Consider the following 19,273-nt stretch of genomic DNA (forward strand, 5'->3'; position numbering starts at 1 on the left):
TTTTATGCTTAATCTCTTAACAGTATTTTGGTCCGCTGCTGATGATAGCGATTCACAGCTTTGTAGCTATTTTCGTACGAGCCTGTATGGGAGATGCTGTTGGCTTTTGGCAATCTTTCGCCGGAGGTTTATATTTTCCACCATTTCTCCACCGGGGAGTGAAATTTTCAAAGCAAATTAATCGGCTCATTTCCATTACAATCCAGCAAGCTTTAAATTTCATTACACTAATAATCATTATGCAGCAGCAAGCATTTTTAACGAGCATCGAATTCATTAGCTTTATTAAAGTCCGATTTTTTTTTCTTTCTACAGATTTTGTTTTGGGGTGAGTTCAGGGATAAGAGTTTTCGTCAAACATTACCACTTTATCATGCTTTTGATTGCAGTGTGAAAAACAAATCAACAGCCCTAAATAGTTAGTTGGTTCTTCACTATCAGCAGCCCAGTCCTCTTCGCACAAGCATCTGTTTACTCAGCAGTACAGTGGTAACAAGCCAGCCTGCCAATAAGGTTCGTTTAATCCTTCTTTTCCAAAGCAAACATAATCCCTGTTCTGCCACAGGCGTACCTTATCGGGGCGAGGGCCGGTCTGTTTCGAAAGTAAAAGAAACAACACGAACCACCCCACCCAGAAGCTATCGCTCCGAAAACGTTTCACCTTTATCTAAAATGCCATAAATTTGTTTAAACTTTCCCCCAAGAATGGTTCCCTCCGCATTGATCGGCTGAGAACGGGTGAAAGACTTTGTCGATTTAGGCTGGATAGCTTAGCCATCGCTTCCGAGGGACCATTAGGACACGAGCTGGAAGTGTTGCTTTAGGATGGTCCGAAAACCTGTTGCCGAGAAAGGGCTAGAATGGTTCGATTCTAGCTGGGCCTAACACCAGCACGATACGTGTGCTTGGTTTTATCGGATTGTGAGCGATAAATTTGGTGCCTACTTAAACCCCCTTTCTGCCGTGAGAGTATTGCTGAGCAGGTGAGATCGTCCGTCAGTGGTGCAGTACTTATCGGTTGGATTAAATTCTTAACTGCTTCATTATTGTGTGCCTCTCAGATTGCTAATACGTTATGACGATCAACAGGATGCATGCGGTGTGCGAATGGTGTGTTATAAAAAGTATTTAAACTGATGTTCTTTATTTACTTAGCTCTACCGTAGTGAAGACACAATCATTTTAAAAACACAACATTTTTTAGCTTCATTTTAAACCGTGTGAGCCCCCAAATTGCTTCTATTCGCATTGCTATCATCATCATGATTAAATTGCTTATGAACGTGCATTGCATTGACATTCAACCAAACAATGCGCTTCTATATTTGTGTTACTTAAGAAAATTACATTTTCCAGACAACAATTCCAGTTTTATCGCTAATTTGTTTCATCATAGTCCCCTCTTTTCCGTTCCCTTCTCTTCACTAATCCTCACACCACAATAAATGATAGATTTTCATTAACGATAATAGCCTCACTGCAGTTCAGCACCATCGTGTACGTTTGCTAACAATTGTAGCTACAGAAAACCAAGTCCAATCTTAAGCTTCATTGAGCAGCCTCTCATAATACGGGCTAAAAACTTCTATCTGATCAGCGTATCGGTAGAAAATTATTGTCAACGACTGCAGATGACACGTTGCAGTAGCAATTATCAGCTCGGCAAGTTTGGTTCTATTCCAAAGGTTCTAATGAACATTCATGCTGCATGTTTGGCAATTGGAAAATTTTCGTGAACTGAATTTCGTGCAAGATTTTCAACATGAGTAATATATTTTTAAATGATACAGCGATGATTTTCGGTGCTAATTGCATATATGTAGCCGCTCAGCATTTTTATTTTGTTGCTTTGGTTTAGACTCACGTAACTGTTTCTATCTTTAAATTAAGAGTGATTTAAAACATTGCTTCCCATTCACCTTATTTCAAACGTCAGGTTATAAGACATAGATGACTAAAAAAAACCAATTAATAGAGTACATTGCATTTTCATTTGCATAAATTTAGGCGCCATTTCTTATAATCTTAGTAATCTTGAATGTTTTCACTATTTTTCACAACCTCACTCACAACCAAATATGCTTGGAATAAAGAAAATATAAGGGTGGAGTTCTCTATCATTATTGGTCTTTAATTTAGTCATCACGGGCGGTGTTTACAATACGGCGTTCCTGACTTAAGGACTTACTAGGTCGCGTCGGCGTAGTAGGTCATATGATTATTTACATTTATTTTCATCATTCTCTGAACATTTTATAAGATTTTTGTGGGAAATAAAACTTATTTTAACAAAACATACATTTTTAAAAACATTTGTATTTCGGATTGCATTCATTTAGGCCCTCTTGTTCCTTCTCTTTTGCCACAATATCAATCAACTTTTTCATTAGATTCTTTTTTTTAATTGCACTTCATAAAACAATATTGTTGAATGTCTCAGTACCCTCATTCGCACCACTTTCCAACACATGCGAGACAATCGTACTAACAATCCACAATCAGACAACAACTTTGTGGCCACGCAATAGCTCTCGGGGCAAAAGCAAGCGAAAACAACGCGCGTACTACGCTTTAATCTTGTATGAAATGTAATAAATTGAGACACATTACTCGGTACGTTCGCGACAGCTGAGCATCATACGATTCCGGCTCAGCGAGCTGACAAATGGTCAACCCACCAATTCCGCATCCTACGCTTCTGGCTTTAGTGTAGTAACTGAAACAAATCTGCTACGTGACTGGTACGCACAATTTTACACCACAACACAGTGACGTTGACGGTGTCTGTCTGGGGAGGAAAAAGCATAACAACTCTTTGTTTTATGGCTACAGTCGATATCAGACAGTATAGACTATATTTCCTTCGATACGATTTTATGTTTCTAGCTCAAAATTATGTCTTAAAATTGGAAAATCACTTCATTTTCCTTCCGCTTAACGCAAGAACAAAGCGCTAAAATGTGTTTCTTTTTTCCTCCCCGAACACATTGAAAAGCGTTCTCGCCAATCGAAGCGGAAAGAAGGAAATTACTGTGAAACGATTCGAATAGTGCAGCCCGAACCAATATTTACCCAAATGGCAATGAATAACAATTCCAGTATCCTTCATCTAAATCTCTCACCCCCCCTACCAGGACGAAAAGTAGAAGGAGAGTGGTGAGGATCACACGGTGAAAAACTGTTTATGCGAAGTGAGAGTTGAATAAATAACTCCCCCACACACACACACACACACACAAAGATTCACAAACAACAAATAAAGCCTCTTCAAATACCCGCTCCGCACAAATAAACTGTACTGACCCGAGAAAGAAAAACATCCTCCAAGAAGATATCGGTCATCGGTAAAAACAAACCTGACCACACATACACACGGGCCACACACGGGAGCAAACACACGGTCTCATTCATATAAACTCGTGTAACGCAAATCCTACCCTTAGGAATGAAGTTGCAGAAGAAAAGAAAAACACGACGAAAAATACACGATCACAGGGGAAAGCTCTGCACGAGCGTGGCTTAATCTTCTTATGACAAATGTATCGCTTGCTGGCGCTTCTTTTCCAAATGTATTTCGGGTGGGGGGGGGGGAGGCTTTTCGTTTCTAACTTATATTGGAGCCTTTACAAGCTTTGATCCACGTGAGAAGTGGACGAAAAACAGAAGGTTAGAGCAAAAGCAGAGGAAGGGGTGGGTTGTTTCTGAAGCCCTTGGACTACGGATGAAAGATGCTTGCCGTCGAACGATTTTTCATTCCATTTTACGGGTGAACGGTTTTCCAGAGCATCCCGGGGTCCGTTTTTGTGCCCTTGTTGCCTACATCCTCGGTCCATTTTTCCTTCCGGATAAACATATGCACTGGAAAATCGTTGTCCACGGTTCCCTTTGGGTGTGTGTGTGTGTGTGTGTGTGTGTGTGTGTGTGTGTGTGTGTGTGTGTGTGTTGTTGCCTGGCGGCACGATGATAAGCTCCAATAGTTTCATATTCATCCCATCGTCGTCGTAGTTCCCGTGCATTGTTGTGGTATTTTATTTGTATTTTTATTTCATCTAACGTCCGAAAACCAGCACCAATGCTGGAACCTCACACTCTTGCATATACCGAGAGCGATACGTAATGCGGCGCAGATTTTTCTCGACAAAGCTCAAGAATGGCTCGTCCGAGAAGCCCTTCGTCGAGGCTTTTGTTAATGGGTCAGTGAACAAATAATCACCGGGCACCGCATTACCGCCTTGGGTTCGGGGCGGACGATTGATGGGCCACAAATGAAATTCCAACTCATTAATGTCATCTACCGCAATAATGGTCACAACCCACGAGGGGCGACACGAACCTCTGTCGTCGAGGACGTGCGATGCCTGCGGGCCTGCACTTAGCTGCCGTTAATCAAACAATCTGCCACCTTCCCCCAGCACGGCGAAGGAAAATGAACGCCGGAAGCCATCCGATCTCCACACCCAGCGTTCAGGGTGTCGGTAAATCAAATATTTACACAACCGGTCACAATTTGATTACGGTCGGTCCCACATTACGAACCTATTTACACGCTGGTCAACCGGTTAGCGTACCGGCTGTACGGTTCAGTGGAGCTGGAAGGATCGATTAGAAATCAAGGTTCACAATTTTCCTCCCACCGGGAAAGTGAACCCAATGGGGGAAAACTCTCTCCCAGCACTCACAAATCTTCCCAGACACCCTTGACGCAGATTGTCTGTGCCTCGTCATCGTTCCGATCCGTATGGTTGGCGTAGGTGTTTTACCAATCATCGACACTTGGGCACGCGCCTCACTTACTTGCATAATCGGGAGGGATGCTGCGTAGGTATGTGGAAAGAAATGCAGTTCCATTACAGTGATAACAGACGTTGTACAATTGAGAGCGATGATGACAATTTTGGAGTGAAAGAATTGTGGGGAAAGATTCACATTCTGGGTATGTTCCTCTTTCTTTAAAAATCACGCCTGAAAGTAGGCAATTTGTATATTAAAATTTTATTGATATACAAATTGAATCATCTCGTATTTTAAACGTTTAAGAAATCGTAAATGCCTACACTAAGACGCTTGTAATCTGTGATACCTTGCAATAAAGGAATGCAAGAAAGATTTAATCTTCATATTGCATTAATAACGAGTTTGCATAAAAAAGGCTACAGGCAGCGCACCGTTCTTCACACAGTAAGACCGGAGTTCAAATCAGAACTGGACTGTAACCTAGTAGTGAAGGGTCATTATTCAACTAAGTGATGTCAATAAATATAGTAAGAGATTCGATGGCTGACCAGCAATGGCTTAGCAGTCAAGAAAAGCAAGAAATAAATAAATTTGATCTTTTGGTTTGTCCAAATTAAATTTTTTTTTCTTGTACCTTGAAAATGAGTTATTTTTTGTTTGTCTTCTTTGCTTAACGGCCCTCTTGATTGTGCTGGCCATCGCTTACTAGACTTGCTGATTACCAAGTATTTGGATGGTCAGCCCTTCTTCGGTAGGAACGGTCTGTATGGGATTTGAATCTCGGATCTTCCGTGTGAAGATCGGTGCCTCTTTCAAGCTTTAGATCAGTAAAATGATGAAACAAGTTTTCAAAAAAAAATGTACAGAAACGTTAATTTGAGCACCAAAACCTTTAATACCCGATACTCAGACAACCATTATTTTAAGCAGATTTCACTTGTAAAATATCAAAGATATTCTTCGCCTACACGTATGCAATTCGCTGCTAAACAACCTACAAGCGATTGCAAGTAGATTTTTTTACAATTCATTATCGAGCCGTAGTAATTGATTGTAAATAAAATAAATTGACTTTTTTTTTATTTCATAAGGAACAGCCTGGTCCTATTGCGTACAAGAAGACTTAAATCGGTATTAAGTTATTGAATAGTTGTTGGCCACTCAAATCAATGTTCATTCGGGGTTTAAGCAATTTAAAAAAAAAATAATAATCTCAATGCGATTTTAAAACTTCTCTCACCACTGTTTAGCTCCAAGGTCTCAGTAAATGCAATTTGAATCCTTCTACCTCCACCCGCCTTGAGTCAGTTTTTTTACCTTTTTTTTCTTTTTTGTTTTTTATCTCATCTTCCTTCTGATTGAAGTATCACTTCCTTAACGCTCTCAAGCACCAAAGTTTAGTTACGTGACTTATTCAATCCGATATTAAAAGTCTAAAGTAAGGAGCACGTGGTACACTCACATACACAGCCTACACCCGCTGGCAGGAGTTATTTGTTTCCACATGGGAAAGAAAAACGTAAAGAAAAATCCTCTTTTCCTAACCTTAACTACCCCGTATATTGATGAGCGTGCTAAAGTGGATGAAAGAACATTGTGCTGAATACTGCATCGAATAAAAAATGTCTTCCTTTCTTCTCTCTTTTCTCTCTCTCTCTCTTTCTCGCTCTTGATTGCGTTTAGTGCAGCCAGGTTTAATGGTGGGTATTCGATATGTAATGGGACATGAAATCGGAAACTTTATACTCCTTACAACACGCTGACGGAAGTGGTAGGCAAATGTCGAACGTGCATACGTTCATTAAAAGCAGACCACGGTACCACCTCATTCTGAGACGTGATGAGATGTTTAGTCGAAATTTGTGTGAGTGACAATCTTCAAAGTGATTTTACTTTGCAATTCACCCAAACTGACCTGGCACAATCTTTCACGAAAAACCCTTCGATGTTCACACGAAGGCTGTGAATGCAAAGATAGTCCGACTGAAGCCTGAAAGTACTAAGCGTAATCCCTTAGTTAAATTTGATTATAATGCTTCACAATGGTGATGTGTTCTTTGTGCACCAGTTGCATTAGGCATTAGAGTCTTACAATGGAGTCTAGGCTTTTCCCACTGCTTACCAGTGTGATATTCCTGTGGGTTGCTTTTCATTGTGATCGGATAATCATCCTCTCTGACTCATCATTTTCCATTCTGTTCCACAACTTATCGACCCCAGATTTGATAGGATTCGAAGGATACAAAGGATCAAATAAGATCTTCAATCAAGATTTTTTGCAGAGAATTTAATAAATCTTGCGAAAAGGTTAGCAAAATTCAAACAATTGTTAGCAATTGTTAGCAAGAGCAATAAAAAACTGTTATAAAGCATCATTTTGTCCATTTGCCTTCTTATAAAACCTCTTTTAGCTTGTACCTCAACCTGCCGAGAGAAACATTCCTTCGTAACAGCTTGACTCATTAACCTTTTCGGTCTTCTCTGTGTATGTGTGCCTCCACTAAAAAATAAACCGCATTCGAGTTCTGTGTTCGCATCACCTGCTAAGAGAGAACTTTTCAGACTTAATTTAACTCCTGTCCTGTTCATTCTCTCATAGGGACACAAAAAAATGGAAATATGTTCCTAAAAGCTTTGCAGAGATTCGCGTTAATGTAACGAGGAACGGCAATCTGAGGAAATATTGAACAAATTTCCTTGTCAACGCAGCCGTTCCCATGCGAGTCCTTTTAGATATTCAAGTACGTGTAGCATTTAGTGCAATATGGTGCTTTGGCATTGTGTGATGCTCTGTAGATGTTCAAGCGAGAGAAGTGTTTTAACAAATTAGAAGAACTGTGCCTTTTTTAACGAAAAAAAAAGAGTGGCCTAGCTGTATTCGACGTTTTGAAAATATGATGTTTTTAACTTAGTTCAAAATTCATCATTTTCAAAGGTTTTTCAAAGGTTTTTTTCCCATAATTCAAAGACCTCCGTGTACTACAAAGCCTTACTAAAGCTTTTTATTGTTTGCTTTCATAAGGTAATTTTAATTCAGTCATTGATTTGCTTTGCATACTTTTAGGCGTAGTAAAAATAATGATGACACACATCGTACAAGCATTTAAAGAGGAAACACGTATTGCATTAACATCAAAGGTGGATCAAAGGTGGATATACGGAGATTTTAAAGCAGATCAACTGAAAGTAAATTTAACTTTATGTAACCGCTTAAAGTGCCTGAATTTACACCTTAACAGGCTCTCAAGCGATATTAGTTATACAGCACCTCTCACTCATTTCCGGACACTTGAAAATATTAGAGTTTTCTACACTTTGCGAGCTTCTGCGCTTTTCAAAGAAAGGTCGATAGTCATGAAATCACACTTATCGTTCCATCTATCTCTTCTTCACACAGGAATGCAAAAAATCTTTAGAAAGCCGGTGCAGCTTTCGACTTGTAAAAGAAATTTTAAATGAAGACCAGATTTCGCAGACGAGCATTCATTTCCGTACATCTCTATTTTACAAAAACTGTTTTTAGGTAAGGTTAGAAATTGATTCGAAGTTGCGATAGGATCCTTAGCAATTAGAATGCAATCAGAATAGATCATATGATCGGTGGCAAATGTCATTGACACAAATAAATAGTTTGTACTTTCTTTGCAGCACCTCACAAAGTGCAGAACCGAAAAGTGTCAGGAATAGAGTAACAGCTACTGTATTTGAAGTTAATTCAATACTTCATAAGGAGCATAGTTTATACATGAAAGGGGTTTTATTAAGATCAACGATTTCGCTGAACAAAATGAGCTTCTTTTGCCTTTTTGACGTTAATATAGGAACGCATGCTATGCATGGACTTAGTTAATGTGTTACTTGTTTTTTATGGTAATATTCTGTTACCACTACTGCAACTGATGCTTAATTTTTTTATATTTTTTTTTTATTTGTCTGCCTTACGGCTACACTAATGTAACATAATAACTAATGAAATAAAACTTAACCTAACCTAAGGCCTAATCTGACATCAGAGTATATAATTGGGGGCGGAAGGAGGTTAAAGAAGATTTAATATAAAATCCCTGGGCCGCAAGGTTAAAGCCGACCATAGCACGAAGTAGAGAACCTTTGCGATTAGGGGTATTTAAAGGACGACGAGGGCGTAGTGATTGGGATGGTACATAGAAGTGGATTGAGGATAGGAGAGCAGTAGAATCTAGGAGATCGAGAAGAAGGGAAGCGATGAAAGAGAATTGAGCCAAGAAGAGGCGTTCTTGCAGAGAGCGTAAGCCTAGCAGTTGACATCTGGACCCGTAAAGAGGTATAAAAGAGGGAATCACCCAACAATTTGCGAGTAGCAAACCTGGCGAAAGACCTCTGAACCCGCTCAATACGATCGATGGGAACCCTAGCAGAGGGGGTCCAGACAACTTAGCAGCATTCCAGCAATGACCTTACCAATGAGTATAACAGAGCCTTGAGACACGGAGGGTCGGAAAAATCGCTGGCCACTCGTTTCAACAAACCAAGTGTTCTCCAAACACTGTCCAAAACAGCATCGATATGGTACGAAAAACTAAGACCACAATCAATCCAAACACCTACGTCCTTAGTGACCGAAACACGATTTACACTGACGCCACGGGAACATAATAGGAGTTCGGGAACGACTTAATGAAATGGAATTACATTTAGCAGGACAGAGTGTGAGGGAATTACGAGAACACAAGGATGCATACTACATATTTAACGAGCCTAAATGCATTTAACTAAACCTATACTAAACGCTAATCGTTCATGCGCCATGATTAGGCTATGAATAAGCGAGAAGGAAGAATTTCTACGGCGTTCCCGAAAATTTTATCATAGTGTTTCCAGTATCTCGTTTGGAGGTATCGCAGCGGCTAACATGTATACTTTCGTTTTTCGACTGAAGCGGTTTGTTCCTTAAGCATTATTACCTGGAGTCTGTAGAGGCGATTCCTCCCACGTGAGTCTCAAACTAATGCCGCGTTTGTTACTGCCGGCCAGATAACTATGTGATGTTAGTTATATTTTTATGCTTTCCTCTTTGCTTTTCTAATTATATAACTTTCAACTATAACTTTAATAGCTTTTTCGTTTGCATTTTGTTTCATTTATGCATTTATACGTTATGCCTTATAAATTTGTTCTTTTCCCCAGCTAAACAGATTGCCAACTGCATGGCACAAAACCGCACTTTCAAACATACTTTGCTACCGAGCACGTGCAGCTCACAAGATTATGTCATCGCCATTCGATAGTAAAGTAGTTTCCAATCATCTTAAATTGCATCCGTTTTCCCGGTGCTCTCGAGGGCTTTTTGCCCACTCGTTTGTTCACGTGTATATGCTGTCGTCACGCTGCGTTTGGCTTGTTTTATTTTGCAATTGTTTTCTCCTTCGTTATTCTTTTTTTTTCTTTCTTCATCTGCTCCCGTTATTGCATCAAGCTGGCCAGCGCTTTGGCAATTGGTTTGATATGATTACTTTTCCATGAATGAACAACCTTTTCCCGAGAGTTTGGGCAACACGTGTGTATGTGTAAGAGTCAGGGTGTACTGGGTAGTGTCACAATATGATGAGCTTCGCCAATATCAGATGCCTTTCGGTGGCTAGTTTCGTTTCTAGTTTCGTCAAAACACTACGGGTTGCAGAACATCACCAAAAAACAAGCAAAGAGAAACTGTAGTACGCAGCAGTAGAATGACAGCGCCACCACCGCCAGTAGAGAAAACAAAGAAAAAACAGGGTCGGGTAAAAAGTTAAATAACATAAAACTGGAGCTGCGACCAGGAAAAACTAGAACACTTTTGTGTGGTGGTGACCGGCATAGTTGGTGACTTTCTAGGGAGTGAAATCTTTCCCTCACTTAGCATTGTCCTAGTGGCAACAAAGCGCTGTTTTTAGGGGTTTGGTCGATCCCGTTGGTTGCAATCGCTAACGGGATGCTACAGAATCAGCTTCGATGATTCCAAGATTGGTACAATTGTGGAGAAATGATCGGGAAAATTTAATCTATTATTGCGCACCAGATCCAGTTACGGAAGTTTCCGTGACGTGACCCAAACCTGGGGATGGACCTTCAGCACACTGTGACGGTCCTTTGTGTTGTGTGCACGAATCTCGAATTCGTTCAGGAAGGCGCTCTATCACATACACACCGAAAAAAAAAAATGCATGGTTGATTTCACATCCTTTATTGAAGGTTTTTTTTTATTTAGGGCGAATAAATAACCACAACTGGACAGGAAGGGACGCCATTAAAGACGGAAGTATATTGACCGAAATGTCTTATCGCGATGCGACAAAGAATTCGTTTGTCTTTTGCTGCTTTTGAGTTTTTCTTTGTTTTTTGGGGAAATTATTATAGAAAAAGGATTGAAAGGAGGAAAATGATTAGCTTTAAATAGAAAGTGCAACATTCGATGTGTAGCTTTAAAGGCATAACGCATTACGCATATTATATACGCCAAAATGTATGCAATGTGCCCAACAATTTCCTGATGCTATCAAGCAATTAATTAGTAAGGTAATGGAGCCGAGTAGGTTATCTGCTATCAATGCAATGCTTCAAGAGTTACAAGAGTTCGGGGCTACATATCGGTTGTGACAACCCACCATCGGCTGACCGAGGATACCGAGGATTCAGAGGTTAAAACTAAAGCTCATGATTGGAAGGAAAAGGAATCTAAAATAATATGTTAGCTATTTTTCTCTAATTAACTCAACCATTTTTGACCACACTAACATCACGCTGTGTATCCTTGACAACATGTGCTACGCTTTACATACAGTTAGGCGTATTTCGTATACAGACCAACAAATTTCACTAGGAGGAGGCTTCTAGAGTTTTTTACCTACGCCCAAAAGCATGCAATCTACGTGATATCAAACTACAGAGCCCTTTTTACCAAACTTTGCGAATTGTAATTTTTCTCACAAACATAGCAGTACTAAATCGCTTCTTGTCGTTCTTAGCACCAGCTCGACTGTTACGGTATTGCCTTTTACCTATCTGCGTAAGACGCTTCCTCGCTGAACGCTGCACAACAAGTGCCACCAGCTGCTCCACCGCAAACACAATCATTGCAACTGCATAGCCAACCAGCAGCACATAAAACAGTGAGGCTAAATTCTCAAATTTCAACACCTCATCCAACGTAGGAGTACGGTCCTTCATATAATAGTCCTCGCTAAACCAAGACCCATAGATACCCGACTCCCAAAGCCTCTCGACATAAAACCGTATCCTGCCAATGAACGGTGAATTCAACGGAAAGGTGAAAGCTTCCGGTTGAATAAGCAGCTTCTCACGCAGCAGGTAAAACTTGGGCGCACCCAGCTCGTACATAGCGTTCGAACCAACCAGCGCTCTTCCGTAGCTACACGGGACAACGTGTGCGTAGGTCGTTTGAAAGTATTCGCGCCAGTTTGTGGATAGCATCGGAACATCTTGGCGCAGTAGTATTTGTAGTCCGGATATGGTGTAAAGACTTGCATTGACATTAGCATAGTCTCCTGGGGTTAGGAGCAGCGGTGGCCCGCTTAAAGCCAACTGAGCCAACGTTTCCAGTTCCGGTTCGTACTGGCTTTTGATCATATACGTAATGATTTTGGCTGTGTAGGCTTCTTTCAGGAGAAAGAGAAGCACATCCAGCACGGAAAGTATTGTACGATCGAATGCTTTCAGTCGATAGTCAACCGAATTGCTACCGAACAGTAGCGCCAGGATGTAGTTTACGGCAAACACACGGGGCAGGGCCAGATTGCCAAGGATCGCTACCACTACGATCGCCATCACAGCATACCACAGATACTCGGAGAAAGGTTGCCAGAGCTTTAGGATGAATGTTTGCAGGAGCTTTCTCGGCACCAGCACACACATCCCATCGAATGTGTTAAGGTACAGCTTCTCCATTTTGTTTGCGTCCGTTTGTAGCAGTCGATTGAGGGAGAACGTCACACCACCTATCTCGAGCCGTTTCCTATCGGAAACGGAGAGATCAGTCGTGTTGAACCGTAAGTCGTCTGTACGGTGATAGAACCAACTGTGGGTTGCATTCTGACGCTTGAGAAGGGTTTGCAGGAATCTGTAGTCGGGCCCACCGAAGACACCATCATACCGATAAAGGTTAGGAATGAGCAGGTAGTATAGAGTGTTGTACCGAAAGCCATAAAGGTTAGCTAGCTGATTGAAGTTGGAAAGCAGGCGAAAGGCCTCCGTAGAATCTACCGATACTATTGTCTGCGCGAAGAGTATTGGGAAATAAAGTTGAATCTGAAGAGACTGACTGTCAACGCGCACAAGCAAGGGACGGATTATGCCGAAGCTAAGCAGAGAGCTAGCGATTTGAGCTCCATTTTCCAACGGCTTCCTATTTTCCCACACGAATGCGTGAACCGCTCTTGATGACCAGTACGATACGCGGGAAAGGTCTCGCATTTGTTTATAAACTCGTTCCTGTTGTTTTGGAGACAAGAGGGTAAACATTTGAAGGAGTTATTTGGAAGGTTTCTTGTACAAAAACGATGGAAGCCTACCTTCACAACCACCACAATCAGTTCACACTTTGTTTCTTCGGTGGACTTCATTGCTAAGCATTCTTTAACGCCACTGCACAGTCGAGATACAAGGAATCCATTCCGAGAGCTCGTTCTCTGCCACCAGGCAATGTTCGGTGGTCCGAAAAAACAAACACCACCAACTGATTTTTGTGGGCAGAAATTCATCAAGTGATTTAATAATATGTCCATTTGTGATGGAGCTGCAGAGCGTATTGGCTGTATCCCTGTGCCGCATGCGAGGTTAGTATGGTAAGAAAACAACACAAGCAATCGTAGTAGAGCCTTCATTGTAACTGACTAAAGCTAGATTGCTGACAGGTTTGTGTGGCATTTTCAGCAGGCCTGTGGCAGATGTGCCTAGTCTCACAGTTAAAAATCATTTTATTTCATATTATTTCAATTGAACGCAGGTTAATGAAGGTTCAATTTGTGTAAAATTCTTCTGCTTTCTTTTATTATTGGAGATTGCTTGATATTTTTCCTCTAGACAGAGTATTCAGAACAAATGGTTCATGATTTGCCTATATTTAGGCGCATTTTTAAAAAATCTGAAAACAAAAAGCCTAAGAGTAGGCAAGTAAGCTACTTTGTTTTGTAAAATTTTCTAAATTATTTTTATTTTCTGTGTTAAATGTTACAAGCAGGAGAAACAAAAATTAACGCAAAATAAAATAAAAACAAGGCTTTTAAAATGTGCAAACATACTGAAGTCACACTCACCAGAACGCAAAACAACTAAACCCAGGTCGTGGAACAACTTCGATCCGATTTGATGACAGTAGTAATGGAAAACTTTTACAACACTTACGAACCTACAAAAATACAAAAATAACAAGCAGCAACATCAGAAAGGAAGAAAAACTATCATAAAAGTAAAACAATCACACCGGAGAACCACCGATGACGACCGGGAACGATAGTGGTAGGTCATTATCATTTGTGAGCGGAATACTTTCTCACTCAGTCCCAAAAAAAAAAAAAAAAAGTTAAATCGAAGGCATGGACAACTTCGCCAACCGTTCATAATTTCCCGACCCTGTTGTGTTTGCCAAATAAACCAGTCCAACAAGGGGCGACGGCGAAGCTTTTCCTGCTCGGGGGGAGGATGGTGAAAAGTTTTTGCAGATTTTCGATTTTCTGTTACTTTTGTCGGTGAAGCACATTGCCGCGTGTAGAGATCGTACCGTACCGTATGGGGAAGAATTTGTCCTTCCTGCCATACTACATGCCGTTTTCCCATCGATGGCTGGGTGCTGCTCGAGGGTAGAAAAGCTTTTTGGGTTTTGTTTGTTTGATTGTTTTTCCGGCGCGTAGAAAGACGACACAGAGTGGGTCTGTGGGAGCAGGAAGGTGATTGCAATCAAATCCAATGGAAGGATGAGCGGCATGCAGCATTGTGGCGGAAACTATCACGTTCAAGAAACAATTCCCGAACATTGCTCGCATATGGCCTCGTAAATTATGATGTTGCCTTATCGAAGTTGTTGTTCGATAGCGGCGTTGCCGCAACCCGCTATTATTATTGTATATCTTGTGCCCTCCGAACAGCTCACGATTTCCAAACGAGTATTTCCGCAAAACATTAATTTTTGTCATCCTCGGGCACAATTATCGATTTGATTGCAAACCCCCGTACCGAGAAACGTACCCATCCTTGCCGTGTTTTCGTGGAAAGGGAAAATTGGCTAATCTGTTCAAGTATAACCGTTCTTTTGGACCCTTTCTTCCAAGAAACGGAGTTTGTACTCTAAACATTGTTCCTTACATTTCGAAGCATATCTGCTTTATGAGTTGCAGTAATATAATTTTAAAAATATGATAAATTTTAAATATAATAGACAAAATTAAAATCGAAAAGATTAAACCATCAAAGAAATCTAAAAAATATTCTAAGCGCCAAACTGTATACATTTTGCACTACAAAGCATTCATGTTTTGTATGTTATGCTTTTATGTACCGAGCTTATGTGTTATTGTCCTAGCATCTCAGGACTGCAGTAAATTATACGACTCAATGCGACGTACTGTGGAACTGTTATGAATTAAAGATACGTAGAACAATTATTCTTCAGCTGCTGTATGACAGGATGCGCCAATTATCCTTTTGACTGTTTTGTAATACTAAATACCATAATTATAGCATTATGGTATAAAAATTTCAACTACGCAGCCTATCTAGTTTCCCTATTCAACGCCACGAACCAAATTGGCGGTAAATTAGGAAGGATCGAATTGGATGATTTAGAACAAGAAATACTTTGAGTTGCAAAAAAAGAAAAAAAACGGCAGAAACGGAAAGGAGTGTAAAAAAAAAACATTGACTATATGCCAACATAAATGCAGTTACAATAAAAGGAACAAATTAAGGGGCGTCGCAACATAAAAAGAGAACGAGAGGCGAAATTAGAAAGTTAATGAAAGCGATAAAATGAGAGGGGGAAAGAGAAAGATATAGAACGAGAGAGATAGAAATAAAGAAGGAGACAAAGGGAGACGTAGAGAAATTAAATAATCGAAGATAGTAGTAGTATTCGAGTAGACTTCAACATCAACTGTAAAAATCTGCATAAAAAAACCAAATTATGAGTATTTTCAAGCTGACACAGAAAGTAAGAATTATTATATCATTTTATTATTTTTTTAACTACTGCACGTCACAAATAACCATCAATTTCCAAACTGCTAGTTGGGCGATGTTTTCTAGCGTCTGACGTCGTGTCAAACATCACACTAGAATGACGTTTGGATTCTGTTTGTCATTTTCGCTTGTCATCTTCAGCTCACACAACAAACAAATCGTACTCAGACCAGAACACTTGTTTTAAGCGAATTATTATCTGTTTTCTTGTGATATCTACCGTTTGGTTCATCGAAAAGCATTCAACATGGATATGGATTACTCTAACGACTGGAGAAACGCCCACCACAGCACCGGTGTAAGTAAACTCGAGCGTTGTTTTCACTGCACTATAGGGACAGATCCCGGCAGAGGAACATAACCTCTGCACGGAGGATGATGGTGCAGGAATTCTTAGTAATAGATTTACATTACTTTTATATCCCAATTTCAGACCACAATTATGGCAGTGGAGTTCGAGGGTGGTGTAGTGATCGGTGCCGATTCACGTACCAGCACCGGCACGTACGTAGCGAACCGTGTGACGGACAAGCTCACGAAGCTGACGGACAAAATCTACTGCTGTCGTTCCGGTTCGGCTGCCGATACACAGGCGATCGCCGATATCGTTGCTTATTCACTGAACTATCACGAGTAAGTTAACTTTAAAAAGAGTACATTTCGTTGGGAGATAAAAAAATTCTTATACTCATGTCATTATAACTTTTAAAACAGGAATCAAACCGGTGAGGCTCCACTAGTAGAGGACGCGGCGAACGAATTCCGTCAATATTGCTACAACTATCGCGACACACTGGTCGCCGGTATTATCGTAGCCGGATGGGACGCAAAGCAGGGTGGGCAGGTGTATTCCGTCCCGGTTGGTGGTATGCAGATCCGGCAGAGTGTTACCATCGGTGGTTCCGGCAGCTCGTACATTTACGGCTTCGTGAAGGAAAACTATCGCGAAGGCATGGCACGGGATGCGTGCGTAGAGTTTGTGAAAAAATCCATCTTCCACGCGATGTACCACGACGGTAGCTCGGGCGGTGTGTGCCGTATCGGCGTGATTACGAAGGATGGCGTTGAGCGGGAAGTGTTTTTCGCCCCGCGCGATTATGAAAATGTTCCCAGCCGTTCCGGTGCACCACCGAGCGTGTCCGTGCAGGCGTAAGCCGGTGGGAGAAGGGTTCGTGTGTAAGGCAAAACATTGTCTGCATGGTTAAATGGAATAAATCTTTCAGTTTTGAATGAAAAAAAAAACTAATCCAAAGGGTTTCATTTTTGCTTTCTATTTAAACAATTTGGGGTTTAATTCCACTTTTCATTCGTTTCAGTTTGTGTACGCGAATGAGGCAGCGCTAGGAAAACAAGCGTTATGCCCCCTCGCTCTCTCATTTCTTCGTTCGAATAAGTATACGTGTGTGTGAGTGCGCGCATGCGCTCTTCACCAAGCTGGACACGACAGACGGATGAGTTTTGCTCGACGAAAACTTCAGTTGTGATGCGGGTTGCATAGGCTGCAGGGGATTTGTTCGCGCCGCGGTCCGTTCGTCCGGGAAGGTAATACGGGTTTTTGGAGCCATTCCTTTCTATTGTGTTTTTCCGTTTTGTTGTTGTTGTTGCCTTTTTAGCCGATTGTGTTGTGAGGTGCGTGTGTTGTACCGTAATGCAGATAAATGTAACGAAATTAAATTCCACAAATAATTGCACCGTACAGAGAAGCGCCGAACGCAGCAGGCTTTTCTCACGGAACCAACCAACAGCAGCAACAATTTTGCACCGCAAAAAAAAAAAGTTTCAGGTTCAGGTCAGGCCTCCATTCGCGGGGAATGCATTGGGAAAATCCAGTGAAAATGTGTGCATTAGTGTTTGTTTGGATGATTTTAGTGCAGATGATTCTTTAACCATACAAGTGCTCGCGTATGCTGTGAAACGTGAATATCTCTGGGAAATGGATCCGTCGAGGAGCATCCTTCTCAGCTGTGTGTGCCTTCTTGGTGGAGGATGCTGGTTGCGGTGCAAAAAATGTGGCCCGTTTTTCCACACCATCGGATCGATGAATGAATAAATGAAAATGAATGAAAAGGCCTGTGTGTGTGCTGGTCCGGTTGCAGTAAAAAGCCCGAATGCGTGCGGGCAGAAGGTATTGGAAGATGGAACAAAACGTGACTGTGGGAGCCAGTTTCCGTTGCAGTAATGTGCCTCGTGCCGTTGGACGATCGAATGTGTGTGTGTATGGGTCCGCATGCCTCATCGGAAAATGTACTGTGGTATGCAATCGCGAGCCTAGGGTGGCACGTTTGCAGGACACGCGTTAATGAAAAATGGGCCTCAGATGGTCATCTCCGACGCACGTGTGTATATGTAGGTTAATGTTTACTAAAGAAAACAAACTTTTTCACGGATAAAAAATATTCTTACAGGAAAATTTCAATTAGGTTGTACTAAAAGAACCCACTGCTGTACTAAATCAACTCCATGCTGATCTTGAACTACACGAAAATGACAATTTCATTCGATTTGAACAAGAAAACCCCCATCCCAAAAATTGCTGACATCCTAACGGATTGGAGTCGTTTGCTGGGTGTGTGTGTATTCCGTTCGTCGTGACCTGCAAAATGTGGGCTCCCTTTTTTCACCATCAATCCTGACGAGCCCGCATGGCAGAATGCAGCTGGTTTGCCCAAGGAAAGGCAACATTTGCCAAAAACAACATACAACTCGGGAGAACTGATGCTCAAACCCTAACCCAAAAGATCGATAATCGTTCTGGAGGACTATCCAGACACCGGCATCACCGAAATCGGTATGCTGATTTTTAATGTTTTGCAATTTTTATGCATTCCCGTATTCGTTTCTCTTTATCTCTCCCAAACAGCATCGCTTGACCTCTGCACGAAGCAGACAGCGAAGTTCGGGATGGGGTGGAAGGGGCTGCAAGTCAAAACTGAATCAAGCCCCCGAATCGAGCCCCTCCGGTGCGTCCGATGTGTCCGTGCTGACAAGCCCACCCAGTGGTTGGAATTTGCCATGCTTGGAGGAATCAGCAAGAGTGGGAAAATCAAATATTTTCCAACAAACACACGGCTGTGGCACGGAGCGAGGGACTCTCATTTCCCACTTCCGTTTCCTCGTTCGATAGACGGTAGAGTAGTGTGGACGCGGAGTATGGGGGTGGTGGTAGGGAGCAAAACCAAAACTTGGAAACTCACCAATAACCTAGATCTGGTACGCGGAGGCTTTGTGCCTTTTATGTTGGTGCCATAGTCCGAGTTGTGAAGCTCTAAGGGCCATAGAATCCTATTTGCACAGCATTTTCCTGGTTGCCGGAACGGCGGGAGTTCGGGAA

General features: G+C 41.5%; 1 protein-coding gene across 2 annotated transcripts; it reads left to right on the forward strand.

Moving 5' to 3' along the window:
- The first annotated feature begins 949 nt into the window (after positions 1-949).
- On the forward strand, positions 950-17,095 carry LOC126565331 (proteasome subunit beta type-6). Of its 2 annotated transcripts, XM_050222503.1 has the most exons (4): positions 950-954; positions 16,184-16,240; positions 16,376-16,575; positions 16,657-17,095. In XM_050222503.1, the coding sequence occupies exons 2-4, from the start codon at positions 16,190-16,192 to the stop codon at positions 17,093-17,095; spliced, it is 690 nt and encodes a 229-aa protein (XP_050078460.1). In that variant the 5' UTR covers positions 950-954; positions 16,184-16,189. The 2 variants fall into 2 exon arrangements, with proteins under 2 accessions (XP_050078460.1, XP_050078459.1); XM_050222502.1 differs by lacking the exon at positions 950-954 and having other exon boundaries at positions 16,100-16,240.
- Positions 17,096-19,273: the final 2,178 nt, after the last annotated feature.

Source organism: Anopheles maculipalpis, chromosome 3RL (assembly GCF_943734695.1).
Source record: "Anopheles maculipalpis chromosome 3RL, idAnoMacuDA_375_x, whole genome shotgun sequence".
NCBI lineage: Eukaryota > Metazoa > Arthropoda > Insecta > Diptera > Culicidae > Anopheles > Anopheles maculipalpis.

Coding starts and splice junctions, on each gene's coding strand:
- LOC126565331 (XM_050222503.1), top strand. CDS start 16,190: ATGGATATGGATTACTCTAACGACTGGAGAAACGCCCACCACAGCACC. Junction 16,241..16,375: donor ACGCCCACCACAGCACCGGT/GTAAGTAAACTC, acceptor TCCCAATTTCAG/ACCACAATTATGGCAGTGGA. Junction 16,576..16,656: donor TATTCACTGAACTATCACGA/GTAAGTTAACTT, acceptor CTTTTAAAACAG/GAATCAAACCGGTGAGGCTC.